The sequence below is a fragment of the Aulonocara sp. 'chitande type north' Nkhata Bay genome, linkage group LG4 (genome assembly GCF_057382095.1).
Source record: "Aulonocara sp. 'chitande type north' Nkhata Bay isolate Kocher_YH1m ecotype deep benthic linkage group LG4, A_spYH_male_GT1.1, whole genome shotgun sequence".
NCBI lineage: Eukaryota > Metazoa > Chordata > Actinopteri > Cichliformes > Cichlidae > Aulonocara > Aulonocara sp. 'chitande type north' Nkhata Bay.
The window spans coordinates 6,607,728-6,630,595 of record NC_141347.1 but is presented as its reverse complement, the minus strand read 5'-3'; the positions used below and the strand labels follow the sequence as shown (position 1 = coordinate 6,630,595).

The 22,868-nt window shown below is 43.2% G+C and overlaps 2 protein-coding genes across 2 annotated transcripts in view; both read right to left on the bottom strand.

Annotated features, from left to right (window-relative positions):
* LOC147331860 (stonustoxin subunit alpha-like) overlaps positions 1–3,812 on the bottom strand; it is a 31,252-nt gene extending 27,440 nt beyond the window's left edge. Inside the window, exons 1-4 of the mRNA XM_086288161.1 lie at positions 3,685–3,812; positions 2,422–2,551; positions 2,065–2,166; positions 994–1,072 (exon numbers count right to left, since the gene is read on the bottom strand). Of these exons, the coding sequence (XP_086144287.1) occupies positions 994–1,072; positions 2,065–2,166; positions 2,422–2,537 (297 nt within the window). The 5' untranslated portion in view covers positions 2,538–2,551; positions 3,685–3,812. The remainder of the gene's footprint in view (positions 1–993; positions 1,073–2,064; positions 2,167–2,421; positions 2,552–3,684) is intronic.
* A 14,051-nt stretch (positions 3,813–17,863) lies between these two features.
* The window catches only part of LOC147331858 (uncharacterized), a 93,153-nt gene continuing 88,148 nt past the window's right edge, over positions 17,864–22,868 (bottom strand). The window contains exons 16-17 of the mRNA XM_086288159.1: positions 21,723–21,769; positions 17,864–21,574 (exon numbers count right to left, since the gene is read on the bottom strand). Of these exons, the coding sequence (XP_086144285.1) occupies positions 21,048–21,574; positions 21,723–21,769 (574 nt within the window). The 3' untranslated portion in view covers positions 17,864–21,047. The remainder of the gene's footprint in view (positions 21,575–21,722; positions 21,770–22,868) is intronic.

The window sequence follows — 22,868 nt, the reverse complement described above, 5'->3', positions numbered from 1 at the left end:
TAATCTATGTGAGAGGTGGAAAGTCATACAGGTGTCTGCTCCTGCCTTCAGTTATTTTATCTACTGTGTGTCAACTGGCTGAACCTCCTCCAACTGTCTACTGTCTCCCTAAACTCAACAATGACTTCGTGATCTATCCATTCTCTGACCAAAGACATCCTGCTGCAGGAGGTTAACATAGCAGCCAATGATGATCCCACTCACTGTGAACAACACATTTGGACCTGATTTGCTGCTCTGGTTTACACGTGAACTTCCACTGCTGCTGTCACCAACTTGAGAAGCTCTACAGAAAAACTGGACTTGTCCATAAAAATCATAAACTACATTACAAGGACAGCATTGCTCAATCAACTCTAATTACTACTGACATGTTATCTCTTCTAACTAAGGTACAGACACTCAAACTTGCTGCTTTCAGTGAGAAGTCAAATGTCTGAATATGAGCTGGAAGCTGCTGAGAGTCCTCCTCCTTCCCGTGGGGTTTACTTTCTCTACTACTTTCAATATAAACACGCCCCTTTCATGCACCTGCAGAGGGCCACCAGCAGATGGAGCTGTCTTAAACAAATCCACTTGGATAGTTAGCTGTAGATGATTTTCTCAGTATGATTGTAGGACTTTGAGTTATTCTTCAGATTTATTTAAACTCCTATATTGTGCACAAGTGTTGAGCGACCCATAATTTCTCTGTACTTTTCATAAGAGCAGCCAGACTTTCAGCTAGTTTTTCTTTTTTAAGAGCTCAAAGTTATTGAAGAAACAGTTATTCAGCTTCATTCCCACTGATCTCGACTACAAACTGTTTCACTTTGGTTTCTGTTTAAAGCCTCGATGTTTAAAACGTTTCCCTGTGATCACATTTGCACCGTCTGATTTCAAAGTTTGTTTTCTTTTGGTCATTTAGTCCACAGAGTCCTTGGTGTTCTGAAAGGGACCTATAAATAAATGCATTATTATTAATAATAAAGTAGTTGTTGTACATGTACAGACCATAAATATGGAGTCCAGCTGTGTTTGATGCTGCTGGGCAGACTGACCACTGGGAACCTCTGAGCTCTGCTGGTCCACTCTGTGGAGGAACCATGAAGGATTAGATCAACACAGGATAAAGATCCAGGAGTTTCTGCTCAAATAACTTCATCTGAATCAAGTCTGTCAAGTTTTAAACTCTCAGATTGTGAACATATCAGTAATTTTCAGTCTGTTTTCATGGACGTCCTTTCAGTGGTGATGTCAGGGATGATTTTGAAGAAGCTCATCAAACTGAACCATCAGCAGATCACTGCTCCAAAACCAGAACATGATCCGAGTCTCCCTCCACCACCAGAACACCAGCTTTACTAACGTGGTAGATCAGTGTAGTACAGATCAATAACTGATGAGTCATTTGATCAAAATCACTGAGTGCTTCACGTCTGACCCTCTGATGCTTCTGTAGACATTTTGCATATTTAATGAATGTCTGACAGTTTTACATTCATTCTATGAACACAGTGGAAATGTTGTGTTATAGTCTCCATGTTGTTTCCAGCATCATAAATTCTTAAGTTCAGAAAATTAGATTCTTTCTTCACAGCTGAAAAACAACAACATTTATTCTCTATTGAAATCTGCATCGTCCACTCCAAAGGTCACAATCTGAAGGTAACATCTGGTTTTGTTCCCTGTGGTTAACTCTGAGCATCAGTATGGTGGGATTTATCCACTACATCCACACCACTGTGGTTCAGTGTTGTCCTGATGGAGTAACAGCAGCCAGTATGATCCAGGCTTTAGCTGCTGGGTCTCTGTGTGACCTCTCAGACTGTTTAACAGATCAGACACAAAGAGAATCAGAGCAGCTCTGTTCTTTAAAGACAAACATGAACCCACTCAGGTCACACTTTCCCCACAGATATGAGCATCACTGTCCTCAAACAGCAAATGACCAAGTCGAACATTTGGATCTTTTCTCTTTCATTGTTTTCTTTTTAATGAATCTTTGTAACAATCTGAGGATGTTTCAGGTCATATTTATCCAGGAAACACAAACATGTAAAGGAGTCATCACAGCTCTCTGACCTCGTTGCTCCAGGTTCACCACTGAAGTCTGGATTATAATCTTTGGACCAGTCACTCCTCACAGACGGACAGCTGGACCCTGCAGACTGTGACCTCTGACCTCTGCAGACACAAACATGATTGAAGCAGCTGTGATCACACAGACTGCAGATAATGCAGCTGTTTCCTGTCAGTAACATCCTCTTAGATTAGAGTTCAGCTTTTTACAGGAAAACTGGACAAAACTGATTTTTGTTACAAACTCATTTTCATTTCCTCTCAGCTCACAAACACAGTCAGACAATCAACCAGAGTCAACACTGATTATAATGTCAGTGCAGAATTATTTCTGTTACTCAGTGAGTTCAGCTCTCTGACCTCGTTGCTCCAGGTTCACCACTGAACTCTGGATTATGACCTTTGGACCGGTCACTCCTCACAGACGGACAGCTGGACCCTGCAGACTCTGCTCTGTCCTCCTCTTCCTCCATCATCGTCTTCAGTCAGTCTGAGAGGTAAACCACAAACACTCAGTGAGTTCACATTAACAGGAGGAACTGAGTTACAGTCGCTGACCTCTGACCTGTCATGTGACCATGAAACCAGGTCAATATATCTGTAGGTTCAGTCATCCAGGTCATGTGATCTAAGGAGCTTGGAGAGAAAAGAGACGTCTTTAAGTTTCTGGAAGACGTTTCATCTGAGAAGCTTCTTCAGCTCTAAAACCAAACGGTGGAGAGTCCCAGATATTTAAACCTGAGAGGGAAAGAAAGCATGTCGCTGACCCACCACTGATGTTATTTCAAGGAGGAAACTGAGAGCCTTTGCACCAGGAGCACAAACATCAGCTCCAGCAATGATCCACTGATGTGTTTTTATTCCATGTATGAATGTTGTTATTGACAGAGATGACGTTTGTGTGTCAGTGATGCAGTGACTGTTGTTGTTACCTGTACAGGCTGGTTAGACTCTATGAAACAGATCATACAGATCTCTGCATGTTAGAAGAGACTATTAAAGGTCATGAATGAGACAAAGGCAGGGAGGCGTCCTTTACAGCTAAACAGCAGAGTGAGAGAACAGCCAGCACCTCTACATTTATCACATTATACAGCACATGTATGATACTGACAGGGATGAGAAGAATTTAGTGATTCTGATCCCATCATTGATATTACTTATTGATTCTCAGTAGCTCTGCTCTGACAGTCACCACCATCACTGAGCAGCATATCAAAGACATTTGTGCACATTAACTGCATGTTGTGGCTCAAATGTTTGTGCATGTTGGAGGCATTTCCTCTTTGTTGTGATCAGTGTTGGTCATTACTCAAAACAGTCATTATTACACATATTACACAGAACACTTTGATTAAAAGTAATGGAGTACGTTACTTCATTACTCCTCATAACATTACTTTGATGTTACTGTGTGAAATGAACAAATGAGCATGTAACAACATAAAGCTGAGGTACAGCCCCACACACCAACACAGATCCTGATGAGGTCACGTGATGTTTCTCTGAGTGTTTATGAACACAAATCAAAGATGAAACAGCACAAAGACACTTCAAAGTGATTCTACTGTAGAAACATGAACAGGTAGAAACCTGCAGCCTGACTGCTCATCACTTTGTTACCTGTTCAAGTTCAGCAGCAGCAGCTCACTTTATCACGGTGCTGGTCTGGGGTCAGTGTTTACTCAGCTTTAACCTCACTCTGGGTTCTTGGCTAGCCTAGCTTTAGCTTAGTGTTAGCATGCTGTGTGCTAGCTCAGCGTCAGAGCTCTGCAGGTGTCTCGTGTGTAAATATTAATCACAGTGACAGTAAAGGAGGTAAAGGGCTGTGACGTCATCACGTACGCTGCGTCCTCTGTGGGCTCTGAGTGAACTCAAAGTACAAACTACAAGTACACAAACACGAACGTAGCTCAGAGTGGCGGACACACTCGGCCTCGTTGGTCCAGCTGTGAGTCCGTTACCGTGAACTATGGAGCGGCAGATTTGTGCTGAACTAAGCTGCACACAGCTGATGTTAGCCAGGAAACATTACACACTGACTTTAATGGAGAGACCGGAAATACAAACACACACAGTTTGTTGTGTGAAGAAATCAAACACGAGCTGAACAAACAGTAAAGTTCCTAAAGACAAACTGTTAAAGGAGGAAACAAAGCAAACTTACAGTTTCTTCACACACCAACAACAAGCTCCACTCCACACCTGGACACTAAACACGGACACACAGGTGAGCTGCTTCCTGGAAGGAGGCGGGACTCCACCTGAAACTCAGCACAGGTGGGAGGGGCTCAGCTCTGTGTGTGCTGATGTGTTAACTTTAAAAATATGCCGTCTGACTGCTCAGACTGAGTCAGAGTAAAGTTCACATGCTGACGTGTGGAGACATTTAGTATTTAGTATTTAGTATTTATTTATTTATTGTCATTGTCAAGAACAATGAAATTGCGTTTGGGGCTTCCATACAACCCAAAAAAAAGAAGAAAATAATAAATACCCCTTAAAACCCAAGTGTACATATTTAACCCAGTGTGACTCCAATGCAATAAGACAATCCTTAGCAATAATGTTCGTAGAAATTCAGACAAAGACCTGAGAAACATGACAAAATACAACAATGCAACCCATTCAATATTATTGTACTGTGAGATATGATATCAGATATGATAGTTATCTATTTAAGAAAGAGGGGGGGGGGGGGGGCAGGAGGGGGAAGAGAATAAAGATATGATGCACCAATGCAGACCAGTTCATTGCTATTAAGAAGTTGGATATGGTTATTGTCCGTGAGAGGGGGGCAGAGAGTTCAGGAGCCTCACAGCCTGTGGATACAGGCTGTTGGCCAGTCTGGATGTTCTGGCCTGTATAGACCTGTACCTTCTCCCTGAGGGCAGCAGATGGAAAAGGTGGCGCGCAGGGTGATGTTGGTCCCGCAGGATACTGTGCACCCTCCTCAGACAGCGAGTGGGGAAGATATTACTGATCTCTGGCAGACTTGTTCCAATAATTCTGCCAGCTTCTTTCACCACCCGCTGGAGTGCTTGCTGATCGGCCTTGGTGCAGCTGGGGAACCACACTAGAAATCCATACGTCAGAACGCTGCTGATGGCACAGTTGTAGAAGTTCAACATCAGAGATCTGGGAATGTGTGCGCTCCGCAGTCTCCTCAGGTAGTAGAGGCGCTGTTGGGCCTTCCGTACAACTGAGGTGATATGGTTGCCCCAGGACAGGTCCTCGGTCACAGTTACCCCCAAGAATTTAAAACTGCTCACCCTCTCCACCGCCTCACTGCCAATGAAGAGAGGCAGATGGTTGTTATGACCCCTCTTCCGGAAATCTACAATGATCTCCTTGGTCTTTTTGGTGTTTAAGACCAAGTTATTGTCGTGGCACCATGACTCTAGTTGTTGCACCTCTGTCCTATAGTTTGTCTCATCATTGTTGGATATAAGTCCGAGCACTGTAGTGTCATCTGCAAACTTAACAATGAGATTGGACGCGCAGGAGGAAATACAGTCATGGGTGAAGAGAGTGTATAGCAGAGGGCTCAGAACACACCCCTGAGGGGCACCGGTGTTGACCACAAGGGTGGAAGAGGTGTTCTTACCCACTCTGACACTCTGTCTACGGTTAGTGAGGAAGTCCACAATCCAGTTGCACAGAGAGGAGTTAAGTCCCAGTTGGTGGAGTTTGGGACGTAGTTTGTATGGCCGGATGGTATTAAAAGCCGAGCTGTAGTCTACAAAGAGGAGCCGTGCATAGGTGTTCCTGTGTTCCAAGTGCTTCAGTAATGTGTGCAGCACTGTGGCGATCGCATCCTCGGTTGACCGGTTCTCCCTGTATGCAAACTGCTGCGAGTCCAGGGATGGTGGAAAAGCAGCTCTGATGAAACCTTGTTGTAGCTGCAGGTGTGAACACACTGATCCCAGATCAGCTCTGCTGTATTTGTAACATGAACATTTCTGCTGCAAAGCTTCAAATGTTCAGCATGTTTCTCTGTTTCCAGTCTATAGATCCAGTCACACTTTCTACCTTCACCTGTGCAGTAAAGACTGAGAGCAGAGCTGAAAGCAAGCGTCCAATCAGTGAGCAGCATCAACACCTGAGCTTCATTCAGACTCTGTTATTGAAGATGTTGTTGGTACAAAGTTCATCTGCTGCTCACATGAATCCATGAAAGATTTATTTCACTGATGTTTCTTCAAAGCTCATTTCAACCTGTTGAAGTCATGAATGAAAGTGCAGACTGAGAGTGGATCACATGATGTTTGAGGTGTGTCATGTGACATGTTCAGTATTGTCACACATGTCTAGATTGTCCCTGATATCATAACTGCTCAAACACTGATGATTATATTTGAAGAATTATTCCTGATGGCAGCAAAGTTTGAATGGAGCTCTCTGTCTGTGCTGATTTGTCGCCCTCTGGAGGTCAAAGCACAAACTGCATGATGTCACTGTAACCACCACAGTGACAGGAAGTGTTTTTATGACTGAAACACTGAAATGATGCTAACGGCTGTCCTTAGGCTCACTGACAGCAGTGCTGATGTGTTCATGTCAAACACTGGCTCAGGTCAGACTCCTTCATCCTTCTCCAGCGTGAGGCCGCCCTCAGACCCACAGGAGCTCTGACCTTTGACCTCCTGACCCTAACCATTTTAGTCTTGTTGCATCTGCAAATCCATCCAAACTGTAGCCGAGCAAAAGAAGCTGGAAGTTGTTCTATGAATGATGTTGTTGAAGGAGCTTGGAAAGAAAAGCGTCTGGACTTCTTTAAGTTGCTTGAAGAGGGACATGGACGTCTTAACGCCCACTTACATCCTGGGACATTTGATCACAGGAAATCACATGATGGGGTGGGGCTAGATCTCACAATGGGTTCACCCAAAACCTTGGCTGATTGAGACCCACACCCGTTCTCACACCGTGGCTCGTGTGATTAGGTAGAGGATCAACAGGGGCTCCGTGTCCCTGAATTTAAACTGAATCTAAACACACCGTGCACAATGCCAAGTTAGATAATGGTTAAAAGAACAAGATAAGAATAAATAAAAAGATAAAATAAGGATAAGAAATAACTTAAAAAAATAAAATAAAAAGATAAATAACTGCAAATAAGTACAAATAAGTAACTGAAGACACGTGTGGTCTGCAGATGTCGATGTACATGGATGTACATGGAGTTTAATGTGCAAAATGAACTTAGTGTGCAAAGTGACCTGATGTGCAAACTGCAGTTTGAGGTCGGTCAGCTGTTCAGGAGTCTGATAGCAGTGGGGAAGATGGAGTTGTTGAGTCTGGATGTTCTACATTTCACACTTCTGAACCTTCGTCTCGAGGGCAGAGGTGTGTCTCTCCTCTGGACTCTGTGATGGTAGCTGCTCTGCAGAGAGGGCAGCGGGGTCCTGATGATCTTCTCCACAGTTGTTATCACTCTCTGCAGGCGTTTGCGGTTTGCAGTAGTGCTGCCGTACCATGCAGTGATGCAGCTGTCAGGCTGCTCTCCACAGTGCAGCTGTAGAACCTGCTGAGGATCTTGGCCAACATACCAAATTTCCTCAGCCTCCTCAGGAAATACAGCAGCTGCTGAGCCTTCTTGACCAGCTGTGTGAGTTTGAGTCCCTCACTGACTCAAACTCCTTCAGTGACACTTGCAGCCTTGCAGATTAGTTTGCTGATCCTGATGCATCTCTGGAGCTGATGCTGTCCCCCAGCAGACAACAACAACATAGATGCTCTCACTAGTCCACTTTACCCTCTAATCACATCTCTGACATCTGCAGGTTGCTCCATAGAGACTCTTGTGCAATGCCAGGTGTTTGTGTTTGTCTGTAGGTACACATTAGATATGACCATAGACGCACACACACAAGTGAACACAGCAGCACAGATGGTTTCCACCTGCTTCCCTCTTTCTTCACACAACTGTGAGGATGATGAAGAGGTTTCAGGACGAGGTGGTCAGCAAGCACAGGATAAAGCAGGGCCATGAAACTCTCTGGTGCAGCAGATGTTTAATCAGACTCAGCTTTAGGCTTCTTTTCCCACCTGGCAGCAAAGTAACAGCTTCACTAATGTGAACAGTCACAATGTTAAACGTTTCTATATCTTCATATATTTTTATCTGTTGATGCTGCAGAATAAAGTCTGTTAACAGAGTGCAGGATGTGTAGAGCAGGTCCAGCTCTCCCTTTACTGTGTCCACTTTCATCAGCCCCTGTGAAGTGACACAGAGTGCATGTGTGTCTGTCAGCTGTTGTTTGTTGTGAAGGATGGAACAAATGAACACACACTTTTAGAGAAATCTGAAAAAGCAACACGTGCTTGGGCTCCTTCTGTGCTCGTCTTCATTAATGCTGATCTTTCTTTCCTGTTTGTTCTTTGGCACAAGCTTCAGTCTTTTCTCCCAGGGCTCCTTCACACTTAGAAACACACCTACATTCATTTATACACAAACATCATGAAACAAAGGCTTTGTAAAAGAGGACACGAGATCCTCTCTGAACAGCACATTCATATCAAACACAGGACTGAACAGGATATACTGAGTCTGTGCTGTTTTCATTGTTACTTGCTGAGTATTTTTCCAGTGTTTGAAATGTGACTCAAGTCTGATTCTTCTACTGTGTGTGAACTCTAAGCAGCTGCATTAAACAGCTGCTTTTCAAACCAGGCTCAATCCTATGACTCTGTGAATGTAAACTTTTGTCACCTGCATGAATAACAATCCTTGATCTAGTCAGGACTGCAGTGCTCCTGTGATCCCAGCTTATAGATGGAGGCTAGCATGAGAGGCTCAGCAGCTAAAGCAGCACACCTGGGTCTCCCAGCCTATTAAAAGCAGCCCTTTGCTTCACCTGCTTCACTAAACATTATTATTATTATTTAAGCAGAGTGGTGTGATTGATGTAGGCATTGCTGTGTGACAGGAGGACTTTTCTTGAAACAGCTCGTGTGACGTGAGCTGACGTAAAAACAGTGATGTTAGCTTGATTCTCTTGGCTAAAACTATTTTAAAAAGAGGGTCAATCATGCAAATCTGCCAATAGAAGCCAAAGTTACAGCCCCTCAGAGTTTAAAGAGAAAAGGCCCGTTTCCAACACTCGGTTGTGCAAAGGGAAACAGGCCCACAGTGCCTGAGTGTGTGGGTAATTCTTCAAATAATATTCAAAAGCAAACATTTTTAAGCATGTAAATAAAATTCAATCATTTCTGCTCTTCAATACCTAAGAAATGAAAACTGGCAGATGGTCCCAAAATGTGAAACGCCTGGCTATCTGTGCATTTAGTGCTGCAAGTTTTCACTGTTTACCTTCAGAAGCATAAATCTCTGCACAGATAATGTTCATATGTGGATTCCTGGTTTTCTGCAGTTAATTGTGACCCAAAGCGTATTTTTAAAGTGGTTCCAGGCAATAAAGCCTAAAAATAAATACATCTACTTCCTTTTTCTGTGTTCCAGCCTCAGTGACTCTGACACAGTGCTGTAATATTTACACCTCTGATGAAAGCAGAGTTTGTAGTTGCAGAAATACTCGACTCATTTTGGGCATTTACGAGCAGGAACCTCAGAAAGCCCCTCGCTGCTTCACTGGTTAAGAAGCAAAGCAAACATTAGTTCACAGTGATGTTAATTAAGGCCCAAAGTTTAGGAACGAACGTCAGCACTTCACTAATGAATGTAATGCTGATTCATGTGCTTGTTTTGTAATGTGCATGTTGTGCGTTGCTATTTCCCATATTCTTTGGCACTGATAGATGAAGAGTCTCAGGCAGGACCGAGGCTGCCAGCTGCTGACAGTGAGCAGGGAGAGAGCAGCAGAAGCTGGGCAAGAGCAGGGCACCTTCAGCCCCCTTCATCAGTCAGAAATCATTTGGGTGTCTGTGTGAAATGTCTGATTTTTAAAATCTTTTTGTAGACATATTTATTAAATGTTTAACAATTATATAGAAGAAAGACAATGTAAAGAACAAAACATGACAAAACCAAAATGAGTTGAAGTTATGAACTGTTTCTGAGAGACAAATAACACCAGGATCCTTTTTGTGTAGCTGACAGCTGGTAACTGTGCAGGGGCGGGTCTAGCAAAGTGTTGCCAGGGGGGCAGGTAGGGCATTAACAGGGAGAGGGGGGCACAAAGAAATACTTTTCTTTCTTGTTCTCATTTAAAATGCTTTTAATAAATAATTATCTGAATCTTACAACAAACGTTTTCATCTGATGTAAAATGTATAGAAATCCATTATTGTACATAGTCATTTTTTAGGGTCCCATCATAATTTCTTCAGAAGTAAGTACTGCATATGATGCCAGTGTTTCCCACATTTTCTAGATTCTGCACCAGTACTGTGTGTAAAATGCATCAAAAAGTCCGTTTGATTCTTTCTCAGCTGTCTTTCTGTCTCCTTTCACTTTTTAAAGGTTGCCATGTTAGAAAACATATTTTGCCCTGCCGTGCTGTTTATTGATGTGGCAAATGAAAGGTTTATGAAAACATATCTAAATCTGTCATCAGTAATCAGCAATGATCATGTCTCACCTCTAGTCTCTGTCTTAATGTCAGGTTTCCACCGTGTGTTGTAGATGTTCAGGAGGTTAACTCGACCAACAGTCTACTTCCTGTTTAGAATACCAGGACAGGGAGGATGGTGCAGGTTTAAGTTTATTAGACTGATGCATGTATACCAACAAGACAGCGTCCATCACTGTGACAACAGCGTTTGTTTTCATTCAAAGGCTTCATGGTTTTTCCTTTAATACCTGGGGGGCCGGTCTCCAGTCAAAATGCCCGGGACCATTTTTTGTCCCAGTCCAGCCCTGGTGTCAGATCTGCATGCAGTGTCAATGAGACGATCAACAACAGATCAGACAAAACACTCAGGCGGACACTCCTCTGTAGAAGGAAACATGGAAAGTGTGAGGTAATCAGTGCACAACATCACTTTGTATTTCAGGCTGTTTTTATATAGAACTTCAGCACCAATGTAAAAGTTCTGGTTTGAGGAAGATGAAGAACATTTTCAGGAAGGATGCCGTCTGCAAGCAGAGCTGCTTGAACCTCAGCGCTGAGGTCCAGACTACTTCCTGTGAAGCCACGTGATGTAAATCTGCTGCTGTAACTTCACAGTTTACTGAAGCTAAATGCAACGTTACCATATAATCTGTTTTCAACAAAGGTTTCACTCCGTCCGGTGTTGATGGAATGATTCAGGCCGTACTCGTCAGGCTTCCCGTCGACCACACGCATTTCAGTCACAAACCCCGTGACTGACAACAAGGGAAACAGCAGAAGAAAAGATGTGAAAAATACTGGATGATGATGATGGAGGATTAACCGCGGTGGTTAAACTGTTTCCTGTCTTTGTGGGCGTACTCACAGGGAAGTTTCCAGGCACGTCAGTCTTGGTGGCTAAAGTCTCCATTTTCCAACATGTATCGCTACAGGTGCAAAGACACAACATTAATCATCAGTGTAAATATTTTAATGCTGTCCAAACGGTGTTTGCTTTGTCTGTCCTCTCGCGCTCACAGAGGAAACGAGGACGCCACCTTCAACCCATCTTCAGTTGGCTCAACCATGGCCGGACTTCCTGTTGGCTTTGTGACAGCAAACCACTTGAAATGAGAGCAAACTGCAGTCAAGCACCACTTACAGCAACCTGTGGACACGCAAATGGAAAGCACTGAGAATCATACAGAAGCATAAGAGCTGTTTATGGTAACACGTGTGTGTGCGTGTGTGTGTGTGTGTGTGTGTGTGTGTGTGTGTGTGTGTGTGTGTGTGTGTGTGCACATTAATAACACACTGATGTATGTTAGTTTGATTTATGCTATATCTGAGAAAACAATTGCAGAATTTTACATCAAAGTTTCCAAAGCTGATGTTTTGTTGTTCACTCTGTTTTATATTCATATAGTTTGTTGTTTTTAAATCAGTGGACAAAATAAATATTATCACACAAAATCCAGGGTGAAACATAACCAAATAACCTAAATGGTGAAGTCATTATAGAAGTACATGTTGCAAAGGTCAGCCTCCTGTATAGACTGCTAAACTGTCTGGGGGGGCCCTGCCTGTCCTCGTTGGATAAGCTCCACCCCTTTTCCATAAGACGGAGACATTTGTATGAAAATAGATGGGCAGTAAAATAAAAAATAAAAAATATTATGGATGACTCTGTAAATCAAAGTCGGCCTGAGGCAGAAGCAGAAACCATGAGGAGCACAGCACCACTCCCAGAAGGGCACGAAGTGAAGCCATAGCTGCTGAAGAGTGAAGACGTGATGATGGAGGAGATCACAGATGAAGATCTGCTGCCTGCTGACTCTTTATATAGAAGAGTGAGACTATCTCCCCACCAGCAGCTGCACTTATACAAACCCCAGGTGCTGGGATGGCTTTGAACATGTGACATTTTCTGCAAACACATGGACAGTTTCATAAGCACAAAGATTATTCCTGCAGCGGCAGAATCGTATCCACTGTGTGAGAGGTGAACGTCAGACAGTTCTTAGAAAATGTAGTTTCTCTTTAAGCTTTTAACGTCTCTTTTACCCCCATTTGTCTAAAACTACTTGACAGCCCTTCATGTCAGAGGTTTATTACCTGTGCAGGATGGAGCACATGGTCTCAGTCAGGCTGGACACGATCACTCCTACAGGAAGTAAATGTGATTTTATTTCACCTGTGAAATGATGAAAAACAGCAGAATAGCTCACGCTAACAAACGGGTGTTGAAATGTTTCATTTTCTGCTGTTTCACAGGTCAAAAAGGGCGTCGAAGCAAACTGAAGCTGAGCTGCTGCTGCTGTTGTAGTGCAGCATCTGCTGTGTGCTTCATCAGAGAACCTTCTGTACACAGCAGACAGAGGCTGCTGCCACTGAAGTCCATCTGCTAGAGAGCTTTAAACACTGGTTATTGAAGTGGCTTTGATGATACTGATACACAGTCTTTGCTGCTGTCACAGGACAGGGATCCACCAGGGAGTAGTTGTCAGGATAAAGAGCCTTCGCTTCTCTAAATATAAACTGGATACTTGTAGGAAACTTTGGGAAGCAGCATTTTTCCTCATATCGTCTAAACTGAAGTTAGCTCAGGTGCTTCTTCCATACTTGCTCTGCAGAAAGCCAAAGAGTTTGGAGCTCTGCAAACATTTGCAGCACAGCTGGATGTTTGTAACTTTGGTCACCTCTGTATCATCCCTCAGATTCTTTCTGCACAGCTTTGAAACCACGACAGCACGAGTGATGCTGAGGAGACGTCCAGTTTAAACAGACCTTTATTCCTGGAACACAAACACATGAAGTGATGCTGCTAAAGAAGAACATTTAATCGCACTAATGAATCAAGCATCTGTTTGTCTGTCAGTCTGTCAACAGTTCCTCTGATCGACTTCAGACTTGGTGGGTGTTTTGTTTTTGCAGCGGTCAAAGTCGATCAGTGTGTTGCTTTGTCTGCTGTAAATCTGCCTGTACAAAGGGAAACATGCATGTTTTAGATGCAAACTCACAACATGGCTGCATTTTTGTGATTATGTGTATTTTATATTGATTTATTCTATTATGTTTTGTATATGAATCTTTACAAGTGTGTCGATACAAAGGCTTGATTAAAACAAAGGTCTCAGCTGTGCTGTTAGGGATGCTCTCATATTTGTTTCAAATGTAATAAATCAAAGGATTTCAGGCTTTTCATCCTTTTATTTGTTTGGTTCTAACAGCAGCTGGATAAAAACATGCAGGTGATGAATATAATTGTGTGATATTATGAGCATTGTGAATAAAGAAAGAGCAGAGATAGTAAAAAGGAAACAGGTGATGGACGTGAGATTTTCAGAACAAAATCTCCTCAGTGAGACGATCACCTGGACACAAGGTCAGGCAGCTGGGACTCATCTAGAGAGCAAAATGGAAAAGTGATCTGTGCAGAACATCACTGTTGATTGCAGTTATTTACATCAGACTTCTTCTCTGAGATAAGAGCACCGTTTCTGGGAAAGATGACAGTATTTCCAGGCTGGATGCTGTTTGCAGGGAGAACTGAATGAAAGTCTCCTGCACCTCAGCGCTGAGGTCCACACCTGTGAACACAGATGAGGTCAATCTGCTGCAGCACGTAGAGCTTTACTGATCAGCAGGTTCAAAGGATTCAGCAGAGCGTAGAGTCAGAGCTAAATGCCACATCACCATAGAGTTTGTTAACAACAGCTTTCTTTGCCCTTTGTCTCGATGGACTGAATCAGGGATACTCGTCATACTTCACCTCAACCACGTCACTGAGAGACCCCAGCCTGACACAGCAGCAGAGATAATGAAAGCAGAAACAGCAAACAGATGCTTCAGTTGTGTTTCTCTGTGTGTGTGTGCGCTCACGCCCACTTGTGTGTGTGAACTTTCCACGTACCTCAGCTTGTTTCTCCAACATGAGCCATCAGGGCTGAAAAACATCACTAACACATGAATTCTTTCTCTTTTTGTTATCACCTGTGATCATGTGTCTCATGTTTCTGTCATTCACCAGTTCTTGTAGAGTTACGTGTAACTAGACTTCTGTGGGACGTAAATGATTGTTTTGTATGCAGATCTGTACAAAGGATGGAAACACTTGATTACAAAGGAGATCTCAGCTGTGTTGTTGTGGATGGACTTCAACGTATTTGTTAAAAAAGAGAATAAAGCAAAGTGTTTTAGCTGTTTGGGAGTTTTTGTTTGATTCCATTCAGTTTTATTTCCATGGAGTCAAATAATAAGAAAGGCTCTAGAACAGCCCTGAGTTTGTCCAGGTGACACTCCTCTGAAGAACAAAGACAAAGAGGAAGAAGGGGACTCTTTTCAAGTCTTGTTTCTTTCAAAATAAAAGCTGAAATGTTTTGGAAGCATGATAATATTTCAGCCAGGATGCCGTCTCCAAGGAGACCTGCACCTCAGCGCTGAGCTCCACATCACGCCCTGTGAAAGCACAGATATAAATCTGCTGCAGTGAGAAGAACTTTACCCAACACAAGTGTAGAAGTAGACATTTGACTTTACCTACAACCTGTTAACAACAAAGCTTTCATTGCCTCTGCTGTTGATGTCATGTAGGACTAATCATACTTCACATCAGCCATGCACACGTCAGAGGATCTCCAGGCTTTCAGTAATAAAGCCAAGCAGATGATGTGAACATAGCAATAGTAAAACATGCATCATAATCAGCTGTATGTGTCGACTATGTGGCACCTCAGTCTTGTTGGCATGAAGAAAAGTTGTGTAACATGTAGCATAAGGGCTGCAAAGACATCATGTAGACAGCAGTCGTCTGTTAGTCGTAACGTATCTCCTGTTAAAGAGTTAAATGTGCGTTCTCCATCTCTGTCCTCTCACAGCTCGCCGTACACCAACTCCAGCTGTGGTAACCATGGCTGTGCCCATCAACACGCTGAAGCTGAGACGCCACCCGTCACTATGGCGACTCCAATAGGGTTACCTGTCAGCTGTGGACGCATGAAAGGAAAACAGCAGAAACACAGACATGTTTACTGGAACATTTCCTATTGACAGCTTTATGGAAAAGTGGGTTTAAACACTTTTCTATGTTTGATTTTGTTTATTTATGGATTTATTGTGAAAGGAATTTCAAAGGTTTAATTTGACCTTTCCCCTGTTTTTCATACAGACTGGAGACGAATGGATGGTGCTTTCTTTGTTTGTCTAAAGATAATGAATAAAACTCTACAGACATCTTAAACCACCCTCCTTTCTATATATTTTGTTATATAAATGGAAAGTATATAAGACACAAACTGAGCTTATATGATACTAAGGACCCTGGAGGTCAGTCCACCTTTATAATTCAGCACAGCCTGGAGTCTTGGTCTTTTCTTGGATGTTGGTTCCCTTTGTTTCCATCCTCTGTTAAGATGTTTCAGTAATGTTGAGGTCTGGGGAGGCCAATCCATGGCTGACGTCCTGTGATGCTGCATTAGCAGTTTGTTCATAGTGAAAAATGAAGCCACTGCCAATCAGACATTTGCACAGTGGATCAACTTCTGATGGTACTGTCCTGAATTCCACACCTATAATATGTTTGCATGTACTGATGAATATGTGCAGCTGATTTTCAGTCCAGTTCCTGTGTGACAGACGCCAGTCTTTCTGCCTGTGTCCTTCCTTAACAATAGAGCCATCCTTCCACTGAGACTGTTTCTGATGAGGCTTCACTGAGCAGTAGATGGATCCCTCAGCTCATCTAATCGTCCTATTTCTAACACATGACTGTCAGAAACTGTTAATCTGCTGCAGCTCTTTAACTCCTCCACTTCTTTTTTTGTAATCTCTTAGTTTCCTCATCTTTTAAGGTGGCACTGCACACCAGATCCAAAGTCAACATGCTGTTATATGATGGAGTTGAACCTGTAATGGAGTTTGATTTAAACCAATCAGCAATTAAGTGAATGATGATGAGCAAAGATGGTGGAGGTGGTGGATGAAGACCCGGACAGCTGTGGTTGGCTCCTCGTATAGAGCAGAGTGAGGTTGTGTTTGCACATTATTATAAAACCATGTTCACCATATATTTTAGCTGCAGACAATAACATGATTTCTTTGCTGTGGTGATTTTATTCCACTTTGGTAAAATGGGAAACCATCATTTCTTGCTGTAATTCACACATTATTCCAAGAGCCTCAACACGAGCCTTGTAGTCCGACCATATATAGACAAATCAATAGTTGTGTTTGTAACAGCTCACGAACATGAATCGTTCCACATTACTTTGAAATCATTGCAAACTAAACTGGAATAAATGAGTGTTTATATATAGTTTTGTCTCAGCTGTTCATACACAGTGTTTCAGTTCTTATCAGAGTCCCACCGTCTCACTGTGGTGAACCTTTAGCTCTGTTGGAAGCGTGTTGTTAGACCAGGTTTCCCTCATTTAAAAATAATCTCTCATTAGAAATGGACATGATGTCTAAGACATAGAAATGCTTATTATGGGTTCACTTGATGTCACTGAAAAGATGCACATGGGTAACGTGCAGGCCGTCCAGCTCCGAGGTTTATCTCCTCACCTCGAGTCTGCGACACTCTCTCCGTGTCCTCTCAGATAAGGGCGCGCACATTTCTGCACCATCTTCTAAATTACAAAGAGCGATTCACAAAACAGAAGCTCACAAAACACTCATCACAAACCAAAAATGGCTCCACTGAGCGTCAAACTGTCACCAGAATTACTGATAATCTAAAGACTCACAGAACTCATTGTGTCTTAGTTTGAGACATAAGTGCATGATCATAATACTGTGTAGTTAGATGAGACAGAGCTGATGCTTGCTCTTAATTATCCTCTTCATGTTTCCCGAGCCTCAGCAGTGGAAGCTACCATGGATAGAAAGACTATGACTCATCTTAAATCTCAAATCTTTGTCTCCAAAGAGCTGCTGATGTGTCCGATATGATCCACAAGCTTAAACTAGGATTATAAGTGTGTGCAGTGATGTGTGTGAAACCTCTGAGGACTCACACGTGTGTGCTTCAGCCCACACACACATATGAAGCACTGCGACCTCACACAGAAGTGTTTTACACATCCAGCCTGAATCCTGATCATTTCTACAGTTTATTAAGTTCAGCTTCACCTGAACATCAGTGATGAAGCTGCTCTGACTCCATCACAGCTCACAGCTGTTGGAATGAGTCAAACAATGAAGAAGGTTCAGAAACAGCTGATGATTTTACAGAAACATGATGCAAACATGAGAATGGACACATGATTTTTTATTAACAGACACTGTTTATGTTTCACTGTGCATGACGTCATCAACACTGACACCAGGGGGCGCTCATCAGCAGCCTGAGGAAGTGTGATAAGGGAGGGAGACGCAGTGTTGTGTGTACTGCAGTCGGACAGAAGGAAAAACTTCCTCCTGAAAACATTTTCATCCTTCCCAAAAGTGTTTGAGTCAAATGTTACAAATATATAAATACAATAAAACACAGGGTCTTACATAAAATTAGTGATGCAGTTGTGCACTGAGCACCTTTCCAATGTTCCTTCCTCAGATGAGTCCAGCTGCTGAACACATTAACATCTGTATGTAAATGTAGCCGAGAACCAACCTGAGCACTGCTGGGAAAATACAAAGGCAACCATCAAAGTGCTGTATTATCTTATTTATTCTGAATGTTGACTTGGATCCACACCACGATTTATGAAACTATAGAACTAAAATAACAACAATCGTCTGCTTCTTTAAAATTTCTTTCATTACATCAAACCAGTGAAAACTGAAAAAAACAAAGAGCTGTTAGCATGTTCAGACCAACTTTGAGACAGAGACTGTAAAGTTCTGCACTTTAAATCCTGCCTGTGTTCCTGCAAATGATTCACACTGAAAGTATCTTAGTTTAGTATTGAGTGAGCCACAAAGCAGCCTGATAGCTTTAAAACAGGAAAAGTAAATGAAATTGACAGTTTCAGTGTAGCTGGATCTATTATTGGGGGGTCATGACCCCCGTAACCCCGCCTGGTCCTGAGGTCAAATCCACCATCTTTGTTTCAGTGCTTCATGTTCTCCCGTGTTTGTGTGCGTCCTCTCCGGTACTCCGGCTTCCTCCCACAGTCCAAACACATGCAGTTAGTGGGGTCAGGTTAGCTGTGAGTGGTTGTGTCTCTGTGTTATTCCACCTTAATCAATGACTTCCTGTTAGCATGAAGTGCTTCTGTAGGACTGATGTCATTTTCATGGTTGGATCATTTAAATGAAGCTGGACTCAGATGCAGTAAATAAGCTGATTGATCATTAATGAATAAAGCTGGTCAAACACATCACGTGGACACATGTGATTGTGTGTTGTAGTATTGATCCCAATGCTGGTATCAGTCCTGGATCAATAACACTGGATGGATGCGTTCAGCATGGAGCCCCTGAGCTGTGTTACAGACAAACATGGAAACTGACAGGTCTGTGTCATTCACAGTCTGTAACACTTCTAAACAACAGAGGCTGACCCAAGTGCCTCAGAGCCAGGCACGCTCACATCACAGCTCTCTAAATAAGCCAGTTTCAAAATAAGAGCTGAAAGCTGTGTTTGCTTGTGTTAGCTTATTATTGTGGAGACTAACATTCAGTGATCATGTGTTCAGACTCATAATGATTACTCTCAGAAATCCTGATCTTTGTATTTACTGTGTGTTGGATCAATAACTGAGATTCATGGTATCACACAGCTGTGCTGCTGCTGATGTCAGCACATCTGGAACAATACGAGGTATCTGCTACCAGACTGAGCAGGACGTGAGACCTGTGGACTGTTTAAAGCTGTCCCTCCACAGCTCACTCAGACCTGATCCACACCTCAGTGATATTCTCTGACTTCCTCAGTAGAGACAGAAACCATTCAGATCTGGGACCATCAGCTGACTGATGATGTCACACAGACTGTGTTTTTCAGGAACAGTGATTCTGATGTGAGCCTGCTAGCTGACAGCAGACCTGATGAAAGCACATGTTCACATCTGTGAGGACAGACTGGACTCTTTGACTGCACCTTGGTTCTCCTCAGAGGTCTGTACAGGAGCATGTCCACCCCCACTGAAGATCTCAGTCACTGTGGAACATAGAAAGCTGCTTGTGTGGCCTCTGCCTCACATGTAGATACAGCTACAGGTTTCTCTGTCAGTCAGACTGAAACAGTGTCCTGATGCTGCATCATTCAGCTCTGTGCCCCAGTCAGCATCACTGGGAGCTACCAGTGTTTCTGCCCTTTTCCTGTAACACTACACTCAGCACAGGCTCAGCTGGTATCCAGTGTTGGACTTTGGCTTCAGCTGCTGTCATAGATCCTCTAACATAGATCAGCTCTGCTACATGTTGTTAGATAAGTGCAGCTGCTGTCATGTCCTGATGTTTCTCTGGCTCAGCAGCTTCTCCATCAGAGGTTCACATGGAGCTGATCCAGTATCTCCAGTAACTGTGTTCTGTGCCTCACTGGTTCATCCTTCTGTCTGTGTGACGTCAGTCAGATGTTGAAGTTAAACTCTGTAATCTTCACTGTGTCACAGAGTTCAGTGAGTCCCGTTATTCACAGTATCAATCAGATCATCAGAGAACAGCTGATCAGCAATCAGTGGTGCCAACAGCGCCTCCTGTGGTGAGAGGATGCAATAATGCAATGTAGCATTTTTCCACTCAACACTTGCAGTCATGGAAACTGTCTGTTGGATCTGTGTGACGTTGCTTTCTTGGTCAGAGTTCCTCACAAATGTCCAGATGATTCTTCTAATGAGGCGTCGACCATGTTTGCAGCTCTTTGGAAGAAAACGTCGCCCTTTGCCATCCTTACTTTTCTTTGACTTCTTCAAATGCAGCTGAACTCCAGCTGGTATTTTCTTGGACTTTGCAGCTGTTTCTGGTCATCAGTTCATTCCTGCAAACCTCTGAAGCTGAACAACAATGATGCTGCATTGCTGGCTGATCCCAAAAGGTTGATTCTGTTCATCTGGACGTTTTCAGAAACGTTTGCTCACTGATCAGGTGACTTCTTCAGTCTCAGCTGACTGCAGCTTTACAAGCTTACAAACAGCACATTTGCACAATGACTGAAAGCAGCAGCACCTGATATATATGATACTAATATAATACATATACATATATAATCCATACTAATGATGAAGGAACTGAGCTCACAGTCCATTGTTCATTCAGTGAACTACTCAGTTTATTTTGGGCCTCAGAAATGCTCACTCTGTTTGTACATCACTGTCAGCAATAGACTCATTCTGCTGTGTGGACAGGAACACATGTGACATCACTTCCTGTTTGTTTGTGACTGAAGAAGTTTACAAGGAATCATTTAGAAGAGTTTCAAACATCAACTGATTGAATCCATGAATCTGAAAACGTGTTTGTGAGTGAAAGAGACAGACATGTACAGACTGAACTATCTGTTCAACAGTCAGAGTGTTTCTGTAACAGGAGACACTCTTTACACTCCACTCAGCACAGGGACACTGAGGCACCAGGATAGACTCTAAACCCAGGATAAAGAGTTTGAGTGAATGTGGTGTTGAAGGTGTGGAGGTGGATCAGAGTGTCAGAGGAGACTCTGTAGAAGGACAGAGTGCCAGCAGGACAGTCCACATACACTGCTGCTCTGTTAGAGACAGAGGAGGAGGAGGAGGAGGAGATGGGTGTTTCTCTGTTATTGTGCCTGACAGACTGAGGACCATCATTATAGCAGACCAGACTCCAGGACTGATCATTCCATCCAAACAAACAGTCACTGACTCCTTTCCTTCTGATGCTTCTGTAACTCACTGATATACAAACGTTTCCTCTCCACTCGACCTCCCAGTAACAGCGACCAGTCAGACCATTTCTACACAGCAGCTGATAAACATCAAATCTGTCTGGATGATCAGGATATGACTGAACCTCCTCCACACGTGTCACCTTCCTGTTGTTGTCAGATAGTTGGAGCTTTGTGTTCACTGTGTTTGTGTCGATTGTGAGTTGACAGGAATCTGATGGAGAGAACAAACACAATCCAGCTGCAGTTATTGATCCATCATCTGTTCATTGATTGACACTTTGATGATGACTCCTGACATGATGAAGATGGTTGAATGTGTGCTGCTTTGTTTTCATGAATCCCATTAAAAACACACTTACACTTCCTCAGACCTGGTCTCAACCATCGGACTCCAGCAGGCTCCACCCTGAAAGGAGGAGGGGGGTCAGAGCAGCACAGTCAGCACGCACACATGGACATTACATGGCTCTCACACACACACTGTTACACACTGAGCTCAAAGCTCGGCTCCACTGTTTTATTCAAAGAAATCTACATTTATTTATCAGCACATTTAAAAACAGCTTGAGCCAAAGTGCTGCACAGAGTAGAGAGAAAATAGGAAACATACACAGTAATGACTATAAAGACTGGTCAGGATTGAAAGCTACAGAGTACAAATGTGTTTCCAACCGGCTTTTAAAAATGTCCAGTGTTGGTGACGACCTGATGTGAAGGGCGACTGTTCCAGAGTTTGGCTGCAGCCATCGATAAAGCTCACCTCTGTTTTTACGTCTAGTTCTGGTCAGAAGCTGCTTATCTGCAGACCTGAGGGCTCCACTTGGATTCTTTTGTTAAAGAGAGATAAGATGGAGCCAATCCATTCACAGATTTAAAGACAACCAGATCTGGAAGTGGATTCTACCACGTACTGGTAACCAGTGGAAAAAGCTGGTGATGGGTCGTCTAGCACAGACCCACCGCTGGAACCAGACAATTGATGAGGGAGAGAACTGTGACAGCGCCGTTCCTTCACTTGACCTCAGTCGCTCTCGTCTGCTCCCTCGTAACACTGCTCTTTATTGAGCTTACATGAATATGCACAAGTTCATTATGACGTCTTACACAGGTATGAACAAAGAGTACCAGTCTGTGCATAGTGTGTGTGTGTGTGTGTGTCTGTGTGTGTGTGTGTGTCTGTGTGTGTGTGTGTGTGTGTCTGTGTGTGTGTGTGTGTGTGTGTGTGTGTGTGTGTGTGTGTGTGTGTGTGTGTGTGTGTGTGTGTGTGTGTGTGTCTGTGTGTGTGTGTCTGTGTGTGTGTGTGTGTCTGTGTGTGTGTGTGTGTGTGTGCGTGTGTGTGTGTCTGTGTGTGTGTGTGTGTGTGTGTCTGTGTGTGTGTGTGTGTGTGTGTCTGTGTGTGTGTGTGTGTGTGTCTGTGTGTCTGTGTGTGTGTGTGTGTGTGTCTGTGTGTGTGTGTGTGTGTGTCTGTGTGTCTGTGTGTGTGTGTGTGTGTGTGTGTGTGTGTG